The 26282-nt window shown below is 40.3% G+C and overlaps 1 protein-coding gene across 2 annotated transcripts in view; it reads left to right on the forward strand.

Moving 5' to 3' along the window:
• Nucleotides 1–26282, forward strand: part of SEMA3C (semaphorin 3C) — a 213539-nt gene that overhangs the window by 166575 nt on the left and 20682 nt on the right. For both annotated transcript variants that reach the window (XM_077264680.1, XM_077264681.1), the window contains exons 13-16: nt 14601–14689; nt 17409–17450; nt 22005–22162; nt 23110–23177. In XM_077264680.1, coding sequence (XP_077120795.1) covers nt 14601–14689; nt 17409–17450; nt 22005–22162; nt 23110–23177 — 357 coding nt within the window. The remainder of the gene's footprint in view (nt 1–14600; nt 14690–17408; nt 17451–22004; nt 22163–23109; nt 23178–26282) is intronic.

Below are 26282 nucleotides of genomic sequence, written 5' to 3' on the forward strand. Positions count from 1 at the left end.
GCGGAATAACAGAAATGCAATTATAGATAAAATGCAATTCATACAGTCTGACAGGATTAACAGGACCCCACCAACCACCTATAGAGAAACAGGTGCATGCTCTATAGACTCTACTGGACCACTTGGGTCAGCCCAACTATGCGTGCAGTCAAGAGACAAGACAAAAACAAGCATTACCTAGGGCAATATTGTTTCTGTCTTCTCTTCTGATTTGCTTAGATGAGCAAGCAATAGGTACAGCAGTACAGAGCTCAGAATCGAAAGTGTGCTCTACTCGTACTCAGATACAGCTGTTGCCTTGCTGCAGAACTTTCCCTTGGTCTGCTGGACAGCACCAGGCGTATGTGGTCAGTTGATGTAAGGCGTTCCTTTGGTAGCTGACACTGCTGGCTGTCAATGTCAAGGTAAATGAAGTTTCAGAAACAATCTTCATATACAGCTCTGGCAAAAATTAAGAGACCACCACATCAAAACCCTGTCATGGGCAGCCCAATCTCCAGACCTAAACCCCACTGAAAACCTCTGGAATGTAATCAGGAGGATGATGGATAGTCACAAGCCATCAAACAAAGAAGAACTGCTTATATTTTTGCACCAGGAGCAGTGCGAAAGATTGGTGGGAAGCATGCCAAGACGCATGAAAGCTGTGATTAAAAATCATGGTTATTCCACAAAATATTGATTTCTGAAGTCTTCCTGAGTTAAAACATTAGTTTTGTTGTTTCTAAATGATTGTGAACTTGTTTTCTTTGCATTATTTGAGGTCTGAAAGCACTGGGTTTTTTTTAGTTTTTACCTTTTCTCATTTCAGAGAAAAAAAAATAAATGTATTGCTTGGAAATTTGGAGACATGTTGTTAGAAGTTTAAAGAATAATTTACATTTTACTCTAAAATCTCTATATGTATAAAAACGAGTGTGTGTGTATCGACGGTGATGTCATAATGGTTGCCATGGCGACGATGATGTCATAATAGGTTGCAATGGTGACGGTTATGTCATAATGGTTGCCATGGTGACGATGTCATAATATGTTGCCATGGCGATTATGATGTCAGAATGGTTGCCATGGCAAAGATGATGTCATAATTAGTATATGGGCATGGAAGTATGGGATGGAGGATGTGTGATGGGTATATGGGCACGGCACTATGGGATGGAGGATATGTATGATGGGAGTATGTTCATGGGACTATGGGATGGAGGATATGTATGATGGGTATATGGGCACGGGACTATGGGATAGAGGATATGTATGATGGGTATATGGGCACGGGACTATGGGATGGAGGAAGTGTATGGTGGGTATATGGGCAAGGGACTATGGGACTGGTGGATGTGTATGATGGGTATATGGGCACAGAAATATGGGACTGGTGGATGTGTATGATGGGTATATGGGCACGGGACTATGGGATGGAGGATGTGTATGGAGGGTATATGGGCATGGGAATATGGGACTGGTGGATGTGTATGATGGGTATATGGGCACGGGAATATGGAACTGGTGGATGTGTATGATGGGTGTATGGGCACGGGACTATGGGATGGAGGATAATTATTATAATTTGTTATAACTAACCACAGTTAGTTACTATGCCCGGGCAATCAGACAAACTGAACATTTTGCAGTGGTCTCTTAATTTTTGCCAGAGCTATATAATGTATATACAGTGTGTGCTGATAGTCTACTGTAGTGATTCTGTACGGTATTTTATCTGAGATGCAGTTTCAGACCTATTTGATATCAGTAGCTATTATTTTCTTTTGTATATGTAGAAATTTCACCTAATTTATTTGCCACTTTTAATATGCAGATAGCTGGAACAAGTTGCACTCAATTTCTTAAGAAGCAGCCTCTTAAGAAATGTAACACATGTCTGGCCATTCATTGTACCATAACCTCATTACTTGATGGAACCATTCACATCTGTTCTTGTTTTGTTAGTAAAGTGTGTAACTGTTTCCCATGGTTTTTATGGGAGGGGGATTCATAGGACGCAACTACTAAAAGAAGGCGCCGTGTGTTATAGTTCTAGGTGATCATTGACATCCACCCCCAAGAAAAGAATGATGTTACATGAGGCTCTATACTCTTGATGTGACAGTAATATTACTATAATAAATATGTATATTATTGAACCGAGCATGGTTTGTCCAGTGACTGGATGATATTCCTGTGATACTTATTTAATGTGTGCCAGTGTATTGTCTCACACTCCGAGTGCCATTGAATAAACATGCTAATATATTCCACATTCAGCAAATCAGTAGCTGGCTCAGATATAGTCTCATATTTTACACATATGTTCCCAGAATGTAAATGTTGCATTTTATGGATATATTTCTAAATGGATGCACAGTTTGAGCACATCAGAGAGTATTTGTTGCTCTGATGTTTTGCCATCGTCTCCATTTGATCCTGCAAATTGTTGTATGCTGTAATCAGCTTAACCACACTATTGTTATATAAAGCATATTACCCTGTTTACACCGAATTATAGACAGCAGAAACACATACGCTTCTTTGGAATTTATCTAGCATTCTGTCTATCTCATTACAATGGGTAAAATTGGCACTAAAATGTAATTTATTTCACGAGAGTAAAACAATTGCATCCAACTAGACAATTCTCCATGCGCTGCATACGTCAGCAGCTCCAGTACCATTTATAGTAGTGTCAGTGTAACACATTACCTTTAACGGATCCATTGCTTAGCGGCATTAATGTTATGTAACGGATCCATTAACGCACCCATAGACTTCCATCATTATTACGCATCCTAACGCATGTCAAAATCGCTAATGTGTTAGCGATGAAGCGTTACTTTGTGACGCACCCTTGAACGCGGACTACTGCGTTTTCGGGTACGTTAGGTCTAACGCACAGTGAACGGACGCGTTCGCTGTGCATAGACCTCTATTGCTAACGCATGCAAATGCAATGTTACCGTGCATTAGCGCATGCGTTAGCGCTATTGTAGTAAAAAAGAGATTTTGTGCATCAGCGTTAGCGCATCCGTGTAACGAATGGCACTAACGCGATGTGAACCTAGCCTAAGAGAGTATACAGATATTACAGTATGGGATCACAGCTGCTTCTTTTTGTGAGTAAAACATTTCACTGCCTGTGTTTAAACAATATTTTACCTCAAATTTTACCTCGAAATGCCACTCTCCACAAGGAGAAACGTTACCCCTTGGATCCTGGTCAGACGCCTCTCACCCAGCCAAACCAGATCTCACACTTTGCACTGACGAGCTGCTGTACCCCAAAACACATTGTCTGCAAATTGAGATTTTGGTTTTGGCTTTTATCCTGTCATGTGACAAGACTCGTTGGAGAGTCTATATCAACTTGTAGGATTGCTACTTCCTATAGGTGGCGCTGGAGATCTAGTCCTCTTACTCTCTGAAGAGACAATTTACCTCAAAGAAAGAATCCACTATGATCCCATGCTGTAATGTCTGGATATTTTTTTTCTTCCTTCCCTGGCCAGTAGCTGTGGTATATCCGACCATGTTTCTGCATGGTCAGACACAGCCATTACATAGGGGCACATTTATAAGATTATCTCGGGACAGGAAAACATTTTTAAAACACATCCAATTGTGGAGTTTATTATTATTCCAAGATCTGTTGATTAAAATGTTTTTGTTCGTGGTAGAACCCCTTTAAGGCTGCCAAAGTCAGCCGATCACAGCAATATTGACAGGATTGTCCACCAGTCTAATCATGAGGGCCTCCTGACACTGCCTCAAAAGATAATTACCGGGAAGAGAAGGATATAGCCTGCTGAGCTTCAGGAGCCAATCCTTTTGTTCTTGCATTAAATTATTTGGCCATAAGAGTCTCATAGAGAACACAGGAACCAAGCTGGGTGTTTCTGTGTATGGGGTAGTTGGGAGATATAGCTTTCAGCAGCCATCTAATGTGCTTGGGAGTGTTTCTGAGCCTTTATGGGTATGGGGTAGCCAGGAGATGTAGCTTTCGGGCTTTAATATAATGTGCATGGAAGTGTTTACCTGCATTCAGCAGGCAAACGCTGATCATAAACATAATTATTCTTGATCATTTTGGCTTTATCCTCGTACTATCTAATGTGCATTGAGTGTCTCAAGAACCCCCGGCCTTCAGATATTAAGACATGTTGGATTTCAACATGGCCAAACCTTTGTTACCCTCAAGAAAACAATCTTCCAAAGTGGTCGAGTAGTAGCTTTTACCCCTCTCCCCCAAAGAAGACATGAAGCGGGACCAGAGGGTCGGTCGTCAGCCTTCAACAGCTTGCACCATTCAATACATAACGTGTGTGACGACCATAACACACTGTCTCCCATCCCCATCAATCTAAGTAACTAGTCGCCATATAATTCGGAGACTGGTAAGAGGGGGAGCGGTAAGCTCTCCAGCCAGGTGGGAGTTGTCAGGATTTGTGGAGGGGAATATTTCTCTTTAATATAACTTATTGTTGGCTGGAGGATATAATGATACACATTGTAGGACAGCTTTTTAGATTTCCCCATTTTATTCTCTGGAAGTCTTTAATGGAGTCAATGCAAAGTAGATCAAATTTCACTACATCACCAGGTTGAAAATTTCAAAGCAAGCTGCCTGTGTATCAATGGATATTATTTCTTTTTACGGTCCATTGTTAATCACTTTGACACTTCTAGTTGTTTCTGCCATGAAATTCTTGACATAGTCACACTGAAGTGATGGAAGAGGGCCATTTCCATCTCAGACTGCATTAACTTTATAGCCGTGCGGTCACACAAGTTTATCGCTCTGGCTGCCAAGGCAGTATAGCTCCGCCAGGCTTAGCATTCTTACTGGATGGCTTTATAGTCCTGGACTGGACTCCGCTGTAGTGTTTAAATGATATGGACATACTATCACACCAAAGGAAGATTCATGTAAACTCACTATATGCTTATTTGACATAGACTTATCTAGTGCCGACAAACTCGCTGACATGAATAGAGCTTCATAAGCCCTTTGTTCTGAAGAAGCTGCATTCACACATAACACTGTTCACACAGACGCCGTATGATGATTAGCAGTATGTATTAGTATGTATGATTTTACACAAATGAGTACAGTCTTATCTCTGCAGATATATTATATTTATCTGCCTGCATTATGCAATGCTATGATTTATCTCTGCTTTCTCATAAACGAGATTGTGCTAAAGAAAATAAAATGAATTGTATTAGAACTGTGCTGTATATTCAAATTATGCGCCTGAATGAACACAGCAGCACAACCATATCTTGGCACATGGGGCCTTACAGAGTAACCAACATTAGTATTAGTGTTTCATAAGTCAATAGTATATATATATGAAAAGAAGAGACTTTTTTAATATATCTCATCTGAGAAATCTACTTCTTTCTTTTCCTGCACTGATCTTTCATTTTCAATTCATGGGTAAAAGCTGAAATCATTGTAGACAGATTTTCCCATTGCTGAGATGGAGGATGACAGCTGCTACTCATAAGATTCTATGAAGAGGGATAGAGAGGAGGAGGGAGGAGATAAAGGCAGACACAGGCCTCCTGCTGCAAACAGCAGGGCTCGCTCATACAAGTATATATTCTATCGTGCATGAGAATCGGATTGATTATATAAATGGTACTCCTCTCCAACTCTGATCAGATTTCTCCATTTTCTCCTTTCTGTGAGTACGCAGAAATCAGACTGCACTCGAATGTCATTTGAGTGCAGTCCAATGTTTTCCACGCACCCTTAGACTTGGAACAAGTGAGTACGATCCCATTTGCCCAGCAACTTGCAGCATGCTATGATTCTTTTTCTCACGCCGAACCGTCATGAGAAAAAACGCTGATCCGTGCTGCCCGATAGTATAACATTTGGCCCAGTGCTATCCGATAAAACACTGTATAGCACTCAGCCGTGTTATATGCTCGTGTGAGTGAGACCTTACACTTTATATAGTAAAAAAAATGTTAATGTAAATGTTGTTTCAGAAGAACTTGTAGTTGAATGTGGCTTCTTCTAGTTCCTCCCTATTCCTCTCCCCTTTCCATAGGCTCTTATAAACACCAACTGTCATCTATCTCAGCAATGTCAAAGTCTGTCTTCACTGAATAGAGATTTTACCGGGGAATTGAGAGAGAAAGATCAGTCCAGGACGAGAATTAAAGTGAACTCCTCTGATAAGATACAAAGTGACCTAGTTTCATGTGTACTCTTGATTTATAGAGCAGAACGCTAGCACTACTGGTAGATAAGGGGCAGGAGTAGGTTCCCAAACCATATAGACTTGTATAGGCAACTCAGTACACTACAACAGTTGAGGTGAAGAGATTTAATGTGATCCAAAAAAAAGAGTACATACAGTAGTCACAAACATTTCGGTCGTCAAGACCTTCATCAATATACTGCAAAGAAAATAAACAAAGTATATACAGTAGCATCCAAATGTGTCTCTTGTCAATGTATCAGAATATTGGATACAATCAGAACAAGACATCTTTCATTATTAACATCGCTATGGCATCATAACAAAAGATTGCATAGGTGCATCAAATGCAGTCAGGAACAACCTGGTAACTAGAAATGCATTCCAATATTGGTGAAACAGAAAAAAGGGAGGGGGAGGAATGAAGTCAAACCTACCTATTGAGTATTAGATATTATTATGTGGATATCACAATAATTAAGGTAGTACTCTGTAGGGAAAAGAGTATATAGAAAGCATAAGTAGAGTGAGTATTGGAACCGAGAGGAAAACATACCAATATCAATGTTAAAGCTGGTGCGCTGATTGTCAGATATAAATGACTGGCATACCTGTAAAATACAGGATGTTGGATAAAGTTTCAATATGGTAACAAAACCGGAGTGCGGGTGTTACCTAGTTGGATGTAATAAACTCACGAAAAGAGGTATGTGGTCAGGTGAGAGGAGGATATCCACCGCTAGTCATGCACGTATGTTGCCGGTATGTAAACACTTTTTTATGGTGCCTGGGATCGCACGCTGTAGATGCAGTGCTGAGGCGCTGGAAATGGTATACCAGAAGTGATGGAGGTGCTGGAGTTTGTGCGCTCCACAATGCCGGAACTGCGTGTATGCATTCCAAGGTGACCGCGACTTGTTTTCCACATACAGGAAGGAGGCTGTAGTTCATCTATATTGTTATGTGAATCCGTGCTGTGACCAGGAATGAAAGGGAAACTGGAGAGGGATGAGGAAATCCAGGAGGGTGATCATGGAGGAGGATATATTCAATAAAGGCGGCTCTGTGAAAAAGAAGGAGGTAGTTAGTAAAATGACATAAAATAGTGAGATACCATGAAGGCATTTTCCAAGGGAGTCATATAGGAGTCCTTATAGAGAAAGAAATAATATAGATATATAGCAAACAGGACATTAAATGACATAATGGAGAGCCAAAAAAGAAAAAGTCATGTCATATCAAGTATGCAATAAATCCTAATTACTTTAAGAAAGATTGTAGGTCATAGTCCCTATTTAGGCCCCATCGGGGCCAAGGTATTTAATTCATGGATCCAAAAGGATTCCCTGCGTTTAAGGATATGAAAGTGTTTGCCTCTTCGGCGGGGGGGGGGGGGGGGGGGGGGAGATTAGAAGATTATTGCATCTGATGGTTGACTTGTGCTTGGATATTCTGTCTTTGATAGGCTGTGTGGTTTCACCCACATACAAAAGGCCACATGGATATTTAATCAAGTAAACTACCTAGGTCGAATCACATGTGAAAAAATTACTGATAGTGTATCTTTTTCCGGTATGTGGGTGATAAATTGTATCTCCCTTTTGGACATTGTTACATTGATTACAGTTTAAACAGGGAAAATACACCAAAGTGACACTATTCTAAAAACTGCACTCCTCAAAGTGCGCAAAACCACACTCAAGAAGTTTATTAACCCTTCAGATGCTTCACGAGAACTAAAGCAACGTGGAAGGAAAAAAATGAGCATTTTAATTTTTTCATAAACAATTTACTTTAGACCTAAACTTTTTTTATTTTCACAAAGGTAACAGGAGAAAATGGACCACAAAATTTGTTGTGCAATTTCTCCTGAGTACACGGATATCCTGTATGTGGGGGAAAGCCACTGTTTGAGTGCATGGCAGGGCTCAGAAAGGAGGGAGCACTGTTTTTCTGTTTGTAAGGCAAAATTGGCTGGAATCAATGGTGGGCACCATGTTGTGTTTGGAGATCCCCTGATGTACCTAAACAGTGGAGCCCCATTTCTAACTCCAACCCTAACACCACCCTTACCTCAAAACACCCCTAATCCTAACCCCGACACACCCCTAATCCCAACCCCAACCGTAATCCCAATTATAACCACAACCATAACCCTAACCCCACCCTAAAACCAACCCACCCTAACCCTAGTTCCAACCCTAACCCTAGCCACAACCCTAATTCTAGCTCTAATCCCAACCCTAACCCGAGCTAACCCCTAGCCCTAGCCCCAACCCTAACCCTAATGGAAAAAAATATTTTTTTTTTATATTACTTAACTAAGGCGGTGATAAAGGGGTATTTGATTTACTATATTTTTTATTTTGATCACTGTGATAGGGTCTATCACAGTGATAAAAATGAACCAATAGGAAAAATCACCTATTGTTGCCGGGTGCCAGCCGTGAGATCTCGGTGGGCGTACTCCGCATGCACCCGCCGTTTTCTTCCCAGAAGAAGACACTGACAGCCGGTGGACAGATCCGGAGGGTCCAGGGACACCGTAAGTACCGGGGAGGGCTTGGGGGACCCCATTTCTTTCTCCTCTGGTATGCTAGATCATATCAGAGGAGAGAGAAATAAATGGGAAATCAGAAACTTTTTTTGCTGTCGCAACACTGGTGACGGTAAAATCCGACTCGAATCAAGTTCTCTAGGGTCTCTGCTACCCGGGAGATTTCCTGACGCTGAGGGACACTATACGCTTATTTCTCAGCACCGTTAAAAAGCGGCCCTGAGGAATAAGTACCCTTAACTGTTAAAAGGCGTATCGGTGGTCATTAAGGTGTTAAATGTTTCCGTATTCCAGATCCCACAGAACTTTTTCCTCTGGTTTTCAGAGTGGAGAAACCACACCAGAACAAACTGCAATAGTTTGGGTGGACTGCTTATATAAATGTCACTACGTTATGTAATGTCTGTTAAAGCAGCTTAAAATCTGACTTTAGTCCTGTACTTACATTTAAGCAAAATGTTGTTTTTAATTGGATTTCCTGTGTGGATTTCGTTTAGAGCATTTACAGTTTTGCCAGATCCTCCTTAGCAGCTAACTATAAATTCCAATTTGTAAGAAGCAGCGTGCTCTCATGTAGTCTTAGCGTATGTGCATACAATATCTTTTTCAGGTGAATTCCACCGGGAATCCACCTTATAAAGCGCAACAGGTCCGTCACAAAAAATGAACATAATCCACAGCAATGTAAAAATTATATTTCTGTGCACATTTTCAGTCTTTTTTTTAATCTTGTAAACACTTTAGTGGTTCATAAATTTGGTGCAACGTGAAAAATTGACTTTTTTCCAGTCTTTCACTGTTTTGCATCTTTGGATGCTAAAATCGGGTACTCAAAAATACATCGGGAGGGAAGGAAACTGTAGTTAAGTTGCTTCAAATTTGGCAACTAATCGCTGAAGTTCATGAATCAGGCAAAAATATCTGGAATCGCTAAACTCCACCCATGATGTGAAAAAAAGTGATCACAAATAAAATAGATTTATTAGCAGAAATGGAATAAAGAATTGGGTGCAAACAAAAAAGGCATAAAAGTAGACAAAAAAACAAAAAGGACGCAAAGGTAATGATGATTCAGGAGTATTCCCATCTCCAAGATCCTATGCCTATTTGTAGTAGGCATAATAATAATATTAGCAAATACCTACAATTATAAATATAGTATAGTTTTTCTGATTCTCTATCTCTTTTCCTTGTGCAGGCATTGAAGGACCTTGGTGTCCATAATTACGACCACTAGCAACTAGCTAACAGTCACTATATCAGTGGTCGTAACCATGGATACCTAAGTTCCTGCAGTGCCTACACGTGAGGAAAGAGACATAGTGAATCAGAAAAACTATACTACATTTCTAATTGGAGATATTTGCTATTATTATTATTATTACACCTACTACATATTGGGATAGGATCTTGGAGATGGGAATACCCCTTTAATTTTAATCCAAAGTGACAACTGGTTACTTCTTTAGTAAGTTTGTTTTCTGTAACTTTTCTTTATCGTAATGCAGATACCAGCTATGGCTGCTCTATTTTATCAGCTAACTTCTACCATACATAAGAAACACAAAACAGCAAAAAGCACACAGCTCTTATCCTAAGTCATATTGCAAGACTCGTTAAAGGGTTGATTGTGACTTGTAGGATCGCTACTTCCAATAGGTGGCGCTATAGAGTTCAAGTCCTCTTTTTCTCGGAAGAGGCAATTTGCACGTGAGCACACAGGAGGCATGGTAGAAACTAATGTCAGCTATAAGAGTGTATAATCTTTACTGTCCTCTTAGTAATGAAAGTCTTTGTGCAGCAAATACTTTGGTAATTACCGTACTTGGAAGCCGCCTACATCTTCGTTGCTGAATACACTGGAGTGCATAATGGGTTTCACGCCTCGTGGAAATAACCGTTATATTTAATACAAAGAGCCTGCATATAGGTGTGAATCTCCGCAGGATTGTCTGTCACTGTCAGGACCCTGTCTTGTACATTAACAATTAAGTTTTTTCCTAATACAATGTTGAACATTTTTGTTCCACACCATAATTAGCAAAGGTCAGTTATTATTGGTGCAATAAGGAGTACTATTGTATATTTTTGCAAGTGATGAAAAATCTTATGTAACTATGTACTATACTATTTAAGGCCTCTTTCACACGTCAGTGTCTCCGATACGTGTAGGGACAGTTTTCTCACGTACCGGAGACACTGACACACGTAGACCCATTCAAATTAATGGGTCTATGCACATGTCTCCGTGTTTTCATGGACCGTGTGTCCGTGTGCAAAACACGGAGACATGTTCGTTTTTCTCCCGCAGCACGTACTGCAATACGTCCTGTACACGTGCACATGGAGAACAGTGTGCACTCTCCTCCGTGTGCACGTACCGCCCGCAGGAGAGACAGCGCTACACTAAGCGCTGTCCCCCCCGCAAGTGGTGCTGAAGGCAGAATTCATCTCTTCTCCCCCACCGTTCGTTGGAGAGAAGAGATGAAAGATCTTTTTTTTTTTTTGGGTGAAAAATAAAGTTTGCATGTGCCCCCCGCCTCCCCCCCCCCCCCAGTGCGCCGCCTGGCCCCTTGCCGAAGAAATACTCACCTAGCTCCCGCGGTCTCCTCTGTCCTCTCCGCGCTGGCAGCTTCTCCTGTGTGAGCGGTCACGTGGTACCGCTCATTACAGTCGGAATATTCACTGATTGTAATAAGCGGTACCACGTGACCACTCACACAGGAGAAGGGGCCAGCGCTGAGAGGAGAGAGGAGACATCGCGGGAGCTAGGTTAGTATTTCTTCGGCAAGGGGCCAGGCGGCGCACTGGGGGGGGAGGCGGGGGGCACATGCAAACTTTATTTTTCACCCAAAAAAAAAAAAATGATTTTTCATCTCTTCTCTCCAACGAACGCTGGGGGAGAAGAGATGAATTCTGCCTTCAGCACCACATGCGGGGGGGGCAGCGCTTAGTGTAGTGCTGTCTCTCCTGCACGATCCGTGTGGTCCTCAGGCGGCACACGGGCGGCACACGGATGCCGCACGTGTGCCACACTGATGTGCCACTTGAGCACACGGACACGGATAACTCCGGTACCAAATTCTCCGGTACCGGAATTATCTGGACATGTGAAACCGCCCTAAAAGATGATATTCCGTATAAGGAATGGAGACTTCTGTTAAACACGTACACCATAGTTTTGGGTAGGGGTGTTCATTAGCTGAAAAACTGCCATATTTGTCTTCCCTTCATCAGTAATGTATAGACAATCGTTCCATCCTCAGGTTGATGTTTAGCACTTAGTGATAATTGAGTGTATCCATTGGTGAATAGATGAAAAAAGTGGGCGAATAACAGGTAAACCAACTTTCTTGGGTAAGATTGTTTTTACATGTAAAGTTGGACCGATCATTGGAGAGTAGGTCATTTTTTTCATAATTATTTTTACATAATCTTTAGGTCACCAGCAGACTGACATTTAGGCTACTTCCACACTAGCGTCGTTTGCAATACGTCGCAATCCGTCGTTTATGAGAAAAAACGCATCCTGCAAAGTTGTCTGCAGGATGCATTTTTTACCTATAGACTTTCATTGGCGACGCATTGCGACGTATGGCCACACGTCGCAACCGTCGTGCGACGGTTGCGTCGTGTTTTGGCGGACACGATGCAACCGTCGCATGTAACGTTTTTTTGCGCGTCGTGTCTGCCATTTTCGACTGCGCATGCGTTGCCGAAACTCCGCTCCCTCCTCCCCGGACATTACAATGGGGCAGCGGAAGCGTCGTAAGACTGCTTCCGCTGCCCACGTCGGGCATTACTTTCACAACGCGCGTACGCACGTCGGGCCGACGCATAGCGACGGCCCCGTGCCGACGCTAGTGTGAAAGAAGCCTAAAGCTCCACTTCAGCGTCTTTTTTTATTTCAGCATTAGAGTGGTGCCATTGACGTAATGTCCCTGACCCTAATATTATACTTACCAGGTGACATCTTCAGCTCTTCCCGGCACACTCCACCATCTTGTGGCCACAACTTCTGACTGGACAAACTGTCAGTGTAAGTCTATGAGAGCCTTGCTCTGGCCTAAAGGTGTTTGACCTCTCAGAGCCTCTTTTTGCTTGTGTGGTCATCCTGATGATTTGTTCAACACAGTGTTCTGCTGCTAGAAATGCTAGTATTTAGCTGTAATTTCACGGAAAATCCATCATCACTTGTTCGCTTTCCCTGCAGCACCTCTACAGGACAAATTAAGCATTACCAAATATTACCAAATATTATTGAAATCAACAGGTTGTTCTCTGATTGTGGTGATGTGTTATGTTCTCCAGATGTTCTTTGTAGTTATTCTTTGCTCTCATTCTTAAAGGAGTTGTGCACTACTTTAATATTGATGACCTATCATTGGGATAGGTCCACAGACTGTTTAGGGTCGCTCCCAGTACTGCAGCTCAGCCTATCAATTAAATAAATGTACTGAACTTTCTGAAACAGGCTTGACTGTGCAGCTTCAGTGTGTATAGATATAGCTGGAGGATCAGCTCAGTTTTAGACTTGAGACAGTGATAATCTGATTTGAAACTAACAGGCCACGGTATATTGCATTACAATGTTCAGGATTTTTTTTATGTACAATGCATTATGTACTAATATGGTAAAATATGTTCCAGAACTCACAGAGAATACATGCATATTTTGTAACGTTTATCAGATTATATTTTAATCTGTTACCAAGAGATTGAGCAGAAATAAACATTTGATTGTCTGTTACCCTATTAGTTATTACAATGCATTAATGTTCCAAGATCATCATACTGCACTATTTAAGGATTGCTATCTTCAAAACCCTACTATAGTATATGGTGGCCCTCCTGAATTAGCAAATATTTATGTTTAACCACCTACTGTATCCTAACCCAAGCCTTGTAGATTGTGAGCCCTCATGGGCAGGGTTCTCCTCCAGTACCAGTTAGCAACTTGTTTTGTTCAATATTATTGGTCTTGTTTTTTGTTATGTACACCCCTTTTCACGTGTAAAGTGCCATGGAATAAATGGAGCTATAATAATAATAATTTAAAAATGATGCAAAGGAAAAGATAGCTTGCTTTTACTAAGCTACTTCTCTGGGGGGGGGTTACATTACATTTGATCAGTTTTCGACTTCTTATCAAAAATGATATCTAATATATTCCTTATTGATTCTAAGAATATTTTTAAGAACATGGCATTTAAACAAATTGTACAAGATTAGAAAAACAAGCTAATTTCTCCCAATAACAATGCCACACTTGTCCACGGGTTGTGTGTGGTATTGCCACTCAGCCCCATTCACTTCAGTTGAGTTCAGCTGCCATACCAGACAAAACCCAAGAAGAAACAAGGTGCCATTTTTCTGAAACAGAAACAAAAAAGCTGTACTTTTCTACTTTTGATCTCCACTTCTATCTATATAATCGTCTAAGGGGTACTTCCATCTGTCTGTAACCGAAATCTCGCGTCACAGATTGGTCGCGGCTGGCAGGCCGCGACCAATCAGCGACAGGCTTAGTCCGGCCGCGAATTGGCCCCTCCCTACTCTCCTCCAGTCAGCGCCAGTGTGTCGCCCCATCCCAGACCAACTTTTTACTATTGATGCTGCCTATGCAGCATCAATAGTAAAAAGATATAATGTTAAAAATAATTAAAAAAAATAAATTGTGCTATTCTCACCTTCCACCATCCACCAATGCGTGCGATGCTGCCGCCAGCTTCCGTTCCCAGTGATGCATTGCGAAATTACCCAGATGACTTAGCGGTCATATATATATAGGATATTATGTACAAGATATAACTTAATAACTTAATGTTTTCTTCCAGACAAGGGGACAGTACAGAAAGTAGTTGTTCTTCCGGGTAACAGCTCGACTACTGGAGAGCTCATCTTAGAAGAGCTGGAAGTTTTTAAGGTTTGGCACCAATTTCTAATTTCAAGAAATGAACATGTATACATACAGTTTTGACTTGGCACTATATGTAAAACTACAGATAAAAAAAGCTAGTGCTGTAATGTGTGTTTGGGTTAGCTGTGACCAGCACTGAAATAACGTAATGTTTGGTGTAGTTTCAGTAACTTCACATCAGACATGATAAATATTGCTGGCAACAGAAGTATACGAATAGCTAGCATGAAAAGCAAACAGAAGTTTGCTTGTTTTCTTTCTATAGTAAAGGGATGATGTAATTGTAATGTATTGTTTCCAGCAATTTATAACAATCGCCAAGGACTCATATCCGTTAGTAGACTTATAGTGCTCAGCATAAACGAGTACACCCCAACAGATTTGCTAAAACCCTTTAGTTTTCTTTCAGAATCAACATTTTCTATGATTTGTTATTTTGTACACCCCAGAAAGTAATTTTCCTAGCAAATTCATTCCAGACCATTTTGCAAAAATGAATATAATCCAATTGACAGTCTTAAGAGCAAAGCTAAAGTTTAGGCTGCAAAAATCTAAATAGCAAGAACTCAACTGCAGTTAAGTCTAATTATTTCTTAAACAGGTGTCTAGGAGACAGTTGACTATAAAGGGATATTACTGACCAAAAAAAATCACCTTCCCATTTCATGCTGTCCGCAATAGCTCCACATGGAAGAGAAATGTCACCGATCGTGAAAAATAATTTCTTTAAACAAGAAAGCTGAAGGCTACATGAAAATCAGAAAGTCTTTACTTATCAATCAGAATGCTGCAGCAAGAGTGATGCAAACATTTGTCAAAGATGAAACTGCTCACCATCTTACAGAGACGTCCAGGCCAACTACGGAAGTTAACACCTAAACAGGAGTGTCCCCTGATGAGAAAGGTTGAAGACAATCGACATGCAAGTTCACTGCAGTTATATAATGAAGTAGCAAGCTAAACCATGGTCAGTTTTTCTCTTGATACAATATGACACTCATAGATGTCGTCCACTCAGAAGCCTCTCTTAAAGCCCATGCACAAAAAAGCCCCCCTACAATTTGCCAGGGTCCATGATGAAAAATATAAAAACTACTGGGACTCTATACTTTGCATTGATGAGACAAAGATAAATATCTTTAGAATTGATGACTTAAAAACTGTATGGCGTAGCAAAGGCCCTCACATGGTGCATATAGTAAAACATGGTGGTGGCAGTTTTCTTATATGGGTCTGCATGACTGCTGCTGATGTTGGGGGGCTACATTTCATTGATGGTATCATTAATTCACCGATGTTCTGCTCTATATTGATCCAAGATGCCTTTTGTAGACTTGCACTTTTCCAACATGACTGATCCGCAACACACTTCTAAGGCCACTGTTGCATTTCTGTAGAAGAATAGGGTGAAAGTCATTCAAGTATGTCTCCTCATCTGAACTCAATCCATTCGAACACTTATGTGGAATTCTGAAGATACAAGTTGAGCATCATTCTCCATCCAACATCCAGGCTCTAAAAGAGATTGTTCTTGAAGAATGGAAAACGAGAGATGTTGCGTTGCAGTATGTCACCAACTTGTTCATTCCATGCCTAAAAAACATGGTGCTGTCCTTAGACATCATGGAGGTCACAGAAAGTAATAGTTGTATAGTTTTTGATGTGGGGTGTATTCATTCTTGCATCAACTAATTTGAGCAAAACTAAAGATTTAGTTTAACAAAAGTTATATTAACCTTACTTTCATGTTATGGGTTAAAAAATGTTCTATGAAACTCAGTCTCAGAAATTGTGTGTTCAGTGAGAGATTGATTAAAATCTTACTTTTCAAAGTGGGTGTATTGATTTATACTGATCACTGTATAACTTTGTTGCATCAAAGAGAGAGCAACTTATTAAACAAATTGCAGATCCCATCAGGAGATTCAAATTGATATTTTTAATGATAACATGTAAGTATAGACTAAAATAATAATATATATTTTTTTAAATGATAAAAGAGGAAGTGATACTGTTACAAACACTTCATAGGAGGCAATATAACTGATTTCAGGACGGCTATGTTTTTCCCTAAGGCTGCGCATTAACAATTCCTGGAAGTAATCTATAAGTAACTAGACATAACGGATTTCTCTTTGCATCCTAATTTTTCTCAACTTGTAATGCTTAGCTGATTTTTTTTCGCCTACTGACTGTTACCACAACAAATATCCCAGTAGCTGTTCTCACATGCTAGGAAGATATTGGCCACCTGCCAACTCTCCTCTTACATAGATCAAATTAATCAATGCAAAGTAGAAATCCTTCTGCTTATGAAGTATTGATATTAGAGACCAAATCACACGAAAATAGGTGCAGGGACTCTTATTTGGAACACAGACTTACAATTCTTATTAGAATTTATACTATTATAAGCAGTTCTAATTTCATTATCATGACAACAGGGTAAAGTTACAGTAAGTCTATTGGGCAGACCATTCAATAATGTACTTTTCTATACAATGCATATTGCAGTGAAAGGATGAGTTGTATCTGTTGTAGGTGTCCAGTGGTCTTTGACTTGGTACGGAAGTCTGTGACTGTCCTGATATAGTTTAATTCTAAGATTCATAGCTTTATTTCAGATTTTATAGTACGGTAATATGTGTAACATTAGCAAGTTTTGTCTTGTACTAATGCATATGGTGACCTGTGCCCATTACAAAAATCTGTTCTCTTTGTTTAGAGTCATTCTTCTATAAGATCTATGAAGATTTCCTCAAAAAAGGTAATTTGCCTTTTATCTTTTAGCCTGCATTGTTTACAAATTCGTGAAGAATGTAAAAGCATGTATTTTATGTGTGCATGCAATATTGCCAAATTATTCTCCAAAACAGACTAGGTTATATAAAAATATTGAACCCAATTAGATATATATTTGCAACAGTGTATGATGCAAAAAGTCTTGATTCAGGGCAAAAAGGATATTATGAACACCCTGTGTCTTTTAATGGCACAAGCACATTTAGTGCATATAATTAATGAACTTTTATACTTGTGGTTGTATTTAGCCTATGCCAGACACATCAACAAGGCTTGTTACTTTAAGTTGTAAAACAATATAGAAAGTTATCCCATCACTCAAAATGTACTGGTGAAAGAGATTAGACATGGAAATACTGTAGATATTAAGGTGTCAGCATATCAAAATCTAATTGTACCAATATATTCAAAGTTTCCGTCCAATCTGGGCCTTGTCCGCTGCCTTAAAGTGTATTTACTCCACAAGACTATAATGAACGAGTATTCCTAGGATCACTTGTCTCACGATAATCTTGCAGTGTAAACAGGCTGCCGATCACCCAATGATCGAGCAAAACGCTCATTCGTTGGGTGCAATGTTTTCTTAAGGCTTAAAATCATCGTTCTTGGCAAGCTATTTGAACTGAACAATCTCTTACAGATCAGTCAGTGAAGCGCGGTCTGCCTGTGTAAACACGTTGCTGATAAGTGGTTGATAAGTGCCTCACAAAGACTAGTGTAAACAGACCCTTATCAAAAATACACATAAACTGTAATTGCACAAATGAAAACCAATGATTTGCATAATATTTAACACAATATTTACATATTAGCAAACATAAATGCAGTCTTGTGGACCCATAAGTCAATAGTAGACTAGTAATTTTGACTCAAGTGCACTCCAGTTTTGGGAGTTAAAACCAAATGTGCTCAGCTATAAATATATAGATATGAAAGGGAGACCATATATACATGCTACACACGACTACTAAAATAAGGCTAGCAAGTACCACAGAAACTGTGTGATAGATATATATGAATGAATAAGCTGGCTACAGGTGATGCAAACTATGCTCGCAGGCCAAGGGAGAGAAAACAATGGGTCACACCATCCTCAAAGAGAGTACACCATCAAGCTATATGACGTACCGGTAAGACTGTAGGAGAAGGTACCGTATGCACTACCCCGTGAAGGTGCCAAGGTAGGATCCCACACCATGTGATAATGTACAAAATAAACCCGGCACTCAACTTAAGGTGGATCTCTTTTGTGTTTACTGTAATTGCAAAAGAGAAAATTAGACGTTTCGGCCTTTGTTGGCCTTCTTCAGTAACGTGCTGCCTAGGGAGCGAGGAGGAATAGTAAAGCAGTGCAATGCTGCTAGTGCCTGTAATCAGGAATAGGTTGGTGCATGCTCACAGGGTCCGACTGTGGTAGAGTCTGGATAGCTGTAAGTGGCCTGCTTTGTGCCGTGACTCTGTGTCAGCGTGTGTCCAGCGACGCGGTGTCCATCGCTTGTACAGCTATCCAGACTCTACCACAGTCGGATCCTGTGAGCCTGCACCAACCTATTCCTGATTACAGGCACTAGCAGCATTGCACTGCTTTACTATTCCTCCTCGCTCCCTAGGCAGCACGTTACTGAAGAAGGCCAACAAAGGCCGAAACGTCTAATTTTCTCTTTTGCAATTATACACAAAAGAGATCCACCTTAAGTTGAGTGTCGGGTTTATTTTGTACAGTACTGGTAAGACTGACTGTCCGTACTGGTTAGAGTTTGTGTGCAGTGTCTTTATGTACACATTGCACAGTGTTGACATGCGAGCTGAACATATGGACGTAGAAATGGGCCATTGTTGAGGGCGGAAGTAGGTAATAGCCTTAATGAAGGTATGTGAGATGGGGGCAAAGGCAAAAAAAATAATCTAAGAACCAAAATTTGAACTGCGCAATGGAAGGAAATGGGGCATGATGAGCAGGGACTAAAATTCACATAAAAAACGTAATGTGAAATTACCCTTAGAAAGAACTTGGGAATCAGTTGTACAGCACTTGCAAACTGTTCAACTTTTCGCTTCTTCACAGAGTTAAATATTTCTGAATTTCTTGTACTGTTCTTTCATAGCAAACTTTAATCTAATTTTATGTTCTTGTAGCTATAGTTATATCCTAAAGCTCAACGTTACGCAACTTTACATTTCAGTACTTACTTAATGAAGACTGGTGACAGATTAAATTCATTTTTCCAACTCTGATGACTGTAATTACAGATTGCGCTCCAAAAATTAATTCCCTAATCTATGTTCAAGATTGCAAAATGTGTTTTATGGCAGGCATGTAATTTCAGTTTCCATAAGTGACATTTTAAAACTACGTCTCTAGTAACTGATAAATTCCCTTTTAGTAAGACGTCTGCAGGGCAAGTAGAGATTAGATTCATTAGTAATAACACTCCTAAAATCAATTGAGCACTTTAGTCATTGAGCACATCCTCTCACACTGATTATATTATACAACATCTAAATTCAGAAATTCTACAAAGCTGGAATACTCATTAAGTTTTGTAAAGCCAAGTACTAAAGCAAATTAGAATTAAAAGAAAGTATTGAATTGGGAAAAAAAGCAGATGGAATACAGAATATGTAACATTTTCATATGAATTCAGCTACAATATACTGTACACTTAGACTTATGTTATGTTGTGGAGTTCTAGATTATAAAATATGCTATCTAATAGCTAAAATCCCAAAGAGATTAACTGGAATATAATGTGGTATACATGCAAACATGCAGGCACATGTTCACACTGTCACTAAGCAGACAAAACATAAGGCAAAATCAGCAAATACCCTGCAGTAAATAAGTACATAGCAATAGTGCATGAAAATACCATAGGGTACTTAGTGAACCTGATTTTGATTAACAAAAAAAAAAAAGTAAAAGCTATTGCGTCAATGCAACCCTACCGAAATCTCAATCTGCACATGAGCCGCCTTCAGCAGCCATTTTCCTGAAGTCCTCCACAGTCACAGTGAAAATGATGGGAAGTGTTGGGACTCCCGACATTTTTTGAAAGCCTTGTACCATCAAACACCCCTCAGCCCAGCCGGGGGCCTGCGGCATCGACCCACTCCTGCCGCCATCGTAAAAGTGGACTACAAGACTCATCACCATTTTATTGAAAACAAAACTCCTATATTCCTCCCCCAAATTTGGATTGAGACTCATGGTCCTGTGCATCTTTATAGACCTTACAATACGGTAGTTTACACAGTTTATTAAATTTATTATATACTATATGATTGCATTGGCAATTGTAATCAGCCAGCAATGCTGCAAAGAAGGAAACAGTAGTGAGACTTAACAAGCGTTATCATAATAATGAGGCATCAACACATTCTGCAACTTTGCATGATGCATAGATATAAAGTGTGCCAAGTGAGCCAGTGCCCCTAAAAGTATATTTAAAAACTCACTTCAATTTGCAGTAGTTTACATTTTATGGACTAAAACCATCTGTAGCTATAAGAGGTCCAGGTTCCATTATGACCCTATATACATTTGATTAAAGTCTGCCCAACCCGCCAATTTGAGATAGACTGGCCAACTTTCTAATGTGTAATGTGGTCTCCATTTTTTTGGTCTCTGTGAGATAGGCTGCCAACAGGGGTGTCTAGAAATGGCTTAGGTTGGATTTATATTGCACGATTATCATGGAATTGTGTTCTTAGGAACACTTGCTTAATGACAATCGGGTACTTTAAACAAACTAGTGATCATCTAACAAATGTCCAAAACGTATGTTTGTTGGGCGAAATTATTTTTAAGCTTGCTTAATAATAATCGATCTCAGTAGTAGTGGTTGTTTAATGCTGCAAGTCGAGTGGTTTAATCCAGCCCTCATGGCATTTGCTCTGCCGAGCGCTCCTGTGTCCTCTATGAGAGAGCAGCTGCCAGACATTTCCGGGCAGTGGCTTAGCTCAAGGATAACAAGTGGATCTTCAGTCTGAAATCGAACATGCTGGATCCTCGACAATAAATTCTCTGGGGCTACCATAAACATTAGACTGTCAGCTGAACCAGTCATTATCAGCAGGTTCAGCTGACATTAGTTTAATGTGTATGGGGGGTTTAAGACTGTATTACTATATTAGGCCCTTTTTAGCTTCAGATTAAACCATTCATTGCTATTAAAAATCTACTTTCAGAATTTCACGTATGGCAGCTGACAGATTAATTTACAGCTCTCGTTGTTGAAGCTGGTGGTTTTTCCAGGCCTTCAATAGCTCTTCTTATCATGTTCAATAGTGGCACCTTTCCCTATAAACTTTTAAAATATTGTGTTTTGGAAAAAAAAACAGAAATTATTTTTTTTTCTTTGTGTCAAAAGCTAGATTTGTTTTAGGTCTAATAACCAGTGTTGCTCTGTGATTGTAATTATTATAGCCTGTATCTCTACACACAAGCTATAAATCCATTCAGTTAAGACAGTAAAATGCTAAGAAACAGTTTGCTGAAAAATAGGTTTTGATTTTACAGCAACAATTGTACGTTAGCTCAGAAGAAGGTGTCACTCAGCTGTCTTTACACCGTTGCCATATTTATGGGCCTGCATGTGCGGACTGCTGCCTGGCCAGGGACCCTTATTGTGCCTGGGATGGAAACTTTTGTTCCAAGTTTTACCCGTCTGGGAAAAGGTAAGACACTTGTGTTATGACTTGTCTTGGGTTTTATGTGTTGATGTTTTGCTTCTGTCTAGACTGGAAAAGGTTTAATTTTATAGTTTATTGTGGAATTTTTGCTATGTAAAGAATATGTCTGAATAATTAATTTTTACAATTTACGTGTCACTTATGTAATAAAAAAAAACCTGCATCGTTGGATCACAATTAACAGCCAAAAATTTCAATAAGATAATTCCTTTTTGCTGATAACCGTGCAGTGTAAACAGATTGATCACTGGGCAAACAAGCAGTAGGCTCATTCATGAAATGATTTTTAAGCCTGCGTAATAAACGATTATTCTTGGCAGCACATCGCCCCGTGTATAGAGGATATGTGCTGCCGAGACCAACAACAGTCTGTGCACACAGAGCGATCATTGAATGAATATTCTGCTGACACAGGCTATTGAATAGTCTATTAATCAACTTCCAATCGGCAAATACTGTATGTAGCTGATCGGTGGTCATTTAACAGCACATTGTGTAGCCTAAACGAGCCAAAAGGCTCTAATTCAGACAGACCCTGGAGCCACACATCTCCTAATTTAAAAGTTGTACTCATGTCAATCAGCTGATCACTGGATCATCTTTTGGTAAAGGAGATCTTCTATGAAAAATAGCAGTGCTAAGCTTTAACATAATATATTTCTTTTGTTATTGCAGGTTAATGCTATTAAAATATATATTTGCCATATTTTGTCTGTCACACCCCATTCTTCCTAAAATAATATATGTGCATGCTCATTGACCTATACATTAGTAATAGTTGTCTACTGTTCAGATCTTTTTATTTTTGATAAGTAGCCAGCAATCATATCTTACAGTTCATGTCCTCCTATCACTGCATATACCTGTAGTTCATTGGAGATTTCTGATGAGTTCTGCTTTGGTTTGACCTTTGTGTTTTTCTGATTTTATAGACGAAGCAGGAGACAGGATATAAAACATGGAAATCCAGTTACCCAGTGCCGTGGATTTAATCTGAAAGGTATTTTACAGAATTATTTTCAGTGATTTCTACTAGAAAATTGATCATTATTGACCTCCTAGAAATACTTTGACACCAATTCATTAAAGCCTTTATAACTTAAATCTGGTGTAAAATCTTTGAAAAGTCATACAAATTTTTGACTTTTTTTGCCAGTTTGACTCAACTCTACCAAAATAGTTGGGGTGAGATGAGGCGTGGCTACTCCCGCCCATCAAGTTCATGATAAATGGTGCCACTTTCTACACCAAAAAATGTTACTCCAGTGTCTGACTGGAGTAGCATTTCAGACTCGGCACACTCTCTTAATGATCTTGACACATTTTATTTCAGCGAGACTGGCATAGCACAATTGTGCACTACGCCAATCTTGATGAATCTGCCCCTTTGTGTGCATACATACCAAGAAGTCAGTTTGAAAACTGCTACTTATAATTATTAAAGGCATCATAACAGTAAGTAGTATGTAACTATACCGCTGAATATTGTGAATTATTACTGTCACAATGCTATTTGATATTAAACACAAAATAAAGACTGAAATGTTTTAAGTCTATGCAGTCAATAAAGATATACTTGTTGCTAATATTAGTAGTAGTACTATTATTATGCAGTCTCTGTGTAAGGCACTATAAGTAAAAGTCAAATGATAGATGAAAATATACTGTATATACACGTGCGTAAGTCGACCTGACTATAAGCCGAGGTACCTAATTTTGCCTCTAAAAACTGGGAAAACTTATTGACTCGATTAGAAGCAAGGTATGCATTGTCAGCTAATCCCTATTCTGGTATGCATGGCTCCTTATTCCCATCCTTGTCTGCATGGCTCCTTATTCCCATCCTTGTATGCAGGGCTCCTTATTCTCATCCTTGTATGCATGGCTCCTTATCCCCATCCTTGTATGCATGGTTCCTTATTCTCATCCTTGTCTGCATGGCTCCTTATTCTCATCCTTGTATGCATGGCTCCTTATCCCCATCCTTGTATGCAGGGCTCCTTATTCTCATCCTTGTATGCATGGCTCCTTATTCTCATCCTTGTATGCATGGCTCCTTTTTCTCATCCTTGTATGTATGGCCCCATGAGAAAAGCATTAAAAAAATCCTACTTACCTTCCCTGCGCACCCTCACAGCATCTCGATCCGGCTTCCAGTAGCTCCTGCAGCCAGGCGATCACTTGTCCCCGCTCGTTAAGGTAATGAATAATACCTCTCTCCAGCTTATGGGAGTGGAGAGAGGTGAATATTCATTACCTTAAAGAGCGGGCACCCGTGAGAGCCCAACAGCTGCTGGAAGCTGGTGGCTGCGGCTGTAACTGTGCGCGCTATAAGAGAAATGAATATTCATTGCCAGTGCATCGAATATTCATTTCTCTTTAGCAGCTGGCAGCGGCTTTAGCCGCAGCCGCCGGCTCTGTGACCTGCTGCTTCACCGCTCCCCCTCCCCAGCTATAAACTGGGACAATGACTCGTGTATAAGCCAAGAAGGGCATTTTCAGCACAAAAAACGTGCTGAAAAACTCAGCTTATACACAGTAATAAGAAACAGTACTTTTTTAAATGTAATAAAAGCTTCTCATTTTATAGGAATGCTGTAAATAGTGTTTTGCCTAGTACAAGAGCTGTTGTTACATAGAAAATTATTTTCATGCCACGTATAAATTCTGTTAATCTGAGAATCCATAATTACATACTGATATGTGAATTATAAATGGGCTCTGAAATCTGTTGACAGCCTGCTGTGTAGGGGGTCAGATGATTGTCTGAGAACATAATGACCTGTGTTATGATCCTTAGTGGTTGAGGATCACAAAATACTCCAGCTAAGTATCAAAACATAGGACAAGCTCTAGAGAGGTGGCAAACTGGACTGACCGCAAATCTGAACCTATCCAACACACTAAAGGTAGCCGGTGAACGTGTCTAAAATCCTAGACGTCTCGAGCCAGCCTGAGGAACTAACTACCCCTAGAGAGAAAGAAAGACCTCACTTGCCTCCAGAGAAATAATCCCCAAAGATATAGAAGCCCCCAACAAATAATAACGGTGAGGTAAGAGGAAGGCACATACACAGGGGTGAAAGCAGATTCAGCAAATGAGGCCCACTAATACTAGATAGCAGAAAATAGAAAAGGGGTCTGTGCGGTCAGTAAAAAACCCTTACAAAATATCCACACTGAGATTTCAAGAACCCCCGCACCAACTAACGGTGTGGGGGGAGAAACTCAGTCCCCTAGAGCAACCAGCAAGCGAGGAAATCACATTTTAGCAAGCTGGACAAGAAACATGATGAATGCTGATAATCAAAAAATAAACAAACAAAAACTTAGCTTGTCTTGGAGAGACTGGGAGCAAGGTAGTCACAAGGAATCTGAAGAGCACTGAATACATTGAGAGCAGGCAAGGAACTGAGTATCCAGGTGAGCTAAATAGGAAACCAACCAAGGATAACGAACCAGCTGATGCTGCCAACCTGCAGAAAGACAACACTACACAGTACCGCTTGTGACCACTAGAGGGAGCCCAAAAATAGAGTTCACAACAGTACCCCCCCCTTGAGGAGGGGTCACCGAACCCTCATCAAGACCCCCAGGGCGATCAGGATGAGCCGCGTGGAAGGCATGAACCAAATCGGCCGCATGAACATCAGAGGCGACAACCCAGGAATTATCCTCCTGACCATAGCCCTTCCACTTAACCAGATACTGAAGCCTCCGTCTAGAGATACGAGAATCCAAAATCTTCACCACGTACTCCAATTCGCCCTCGACCAGCACCGGAGCAGGAGGCTCAACAGAAGGAACCACAGGTACCACATACCTCCGCAACCACGACCTATGGAACACATTATGAATGGCAAACGATGCTGGGAGATCCAAACGAAAAGACACCGGGTTAAGGATTTCCAAGATCTTATAAGGACCGATGAAGCGAGGCTTGAATTTAGGAGAGGAGACCTTCATAGGAACATACCGAGAAGACAGCCACACCAAATCCCCAACACGAAGTCGGGGACCCACACGGCGGCGGCGGTTGGCAAAGCGCTGAGCCTTCTCCTGTGACAACCTCAAATTGTCCACCACATGGTTCCAAATCTGCTGC

This window comes from Ranitomeya variabilis, chromosome 5 (assembly GCF_051348905.1).
Source record: "Ranitomeya variabilis isolate aRanVar5 chromosome 5, aRanVar5.hap1, whole genome shotgun sequence".
Classification (NCBI taxonomy): Eukaryota; Metazoa; Chordata; class Amphibia; order Anura; family Dendrobatidae; genus Ranitomeya; species Ranitomeya variabilis.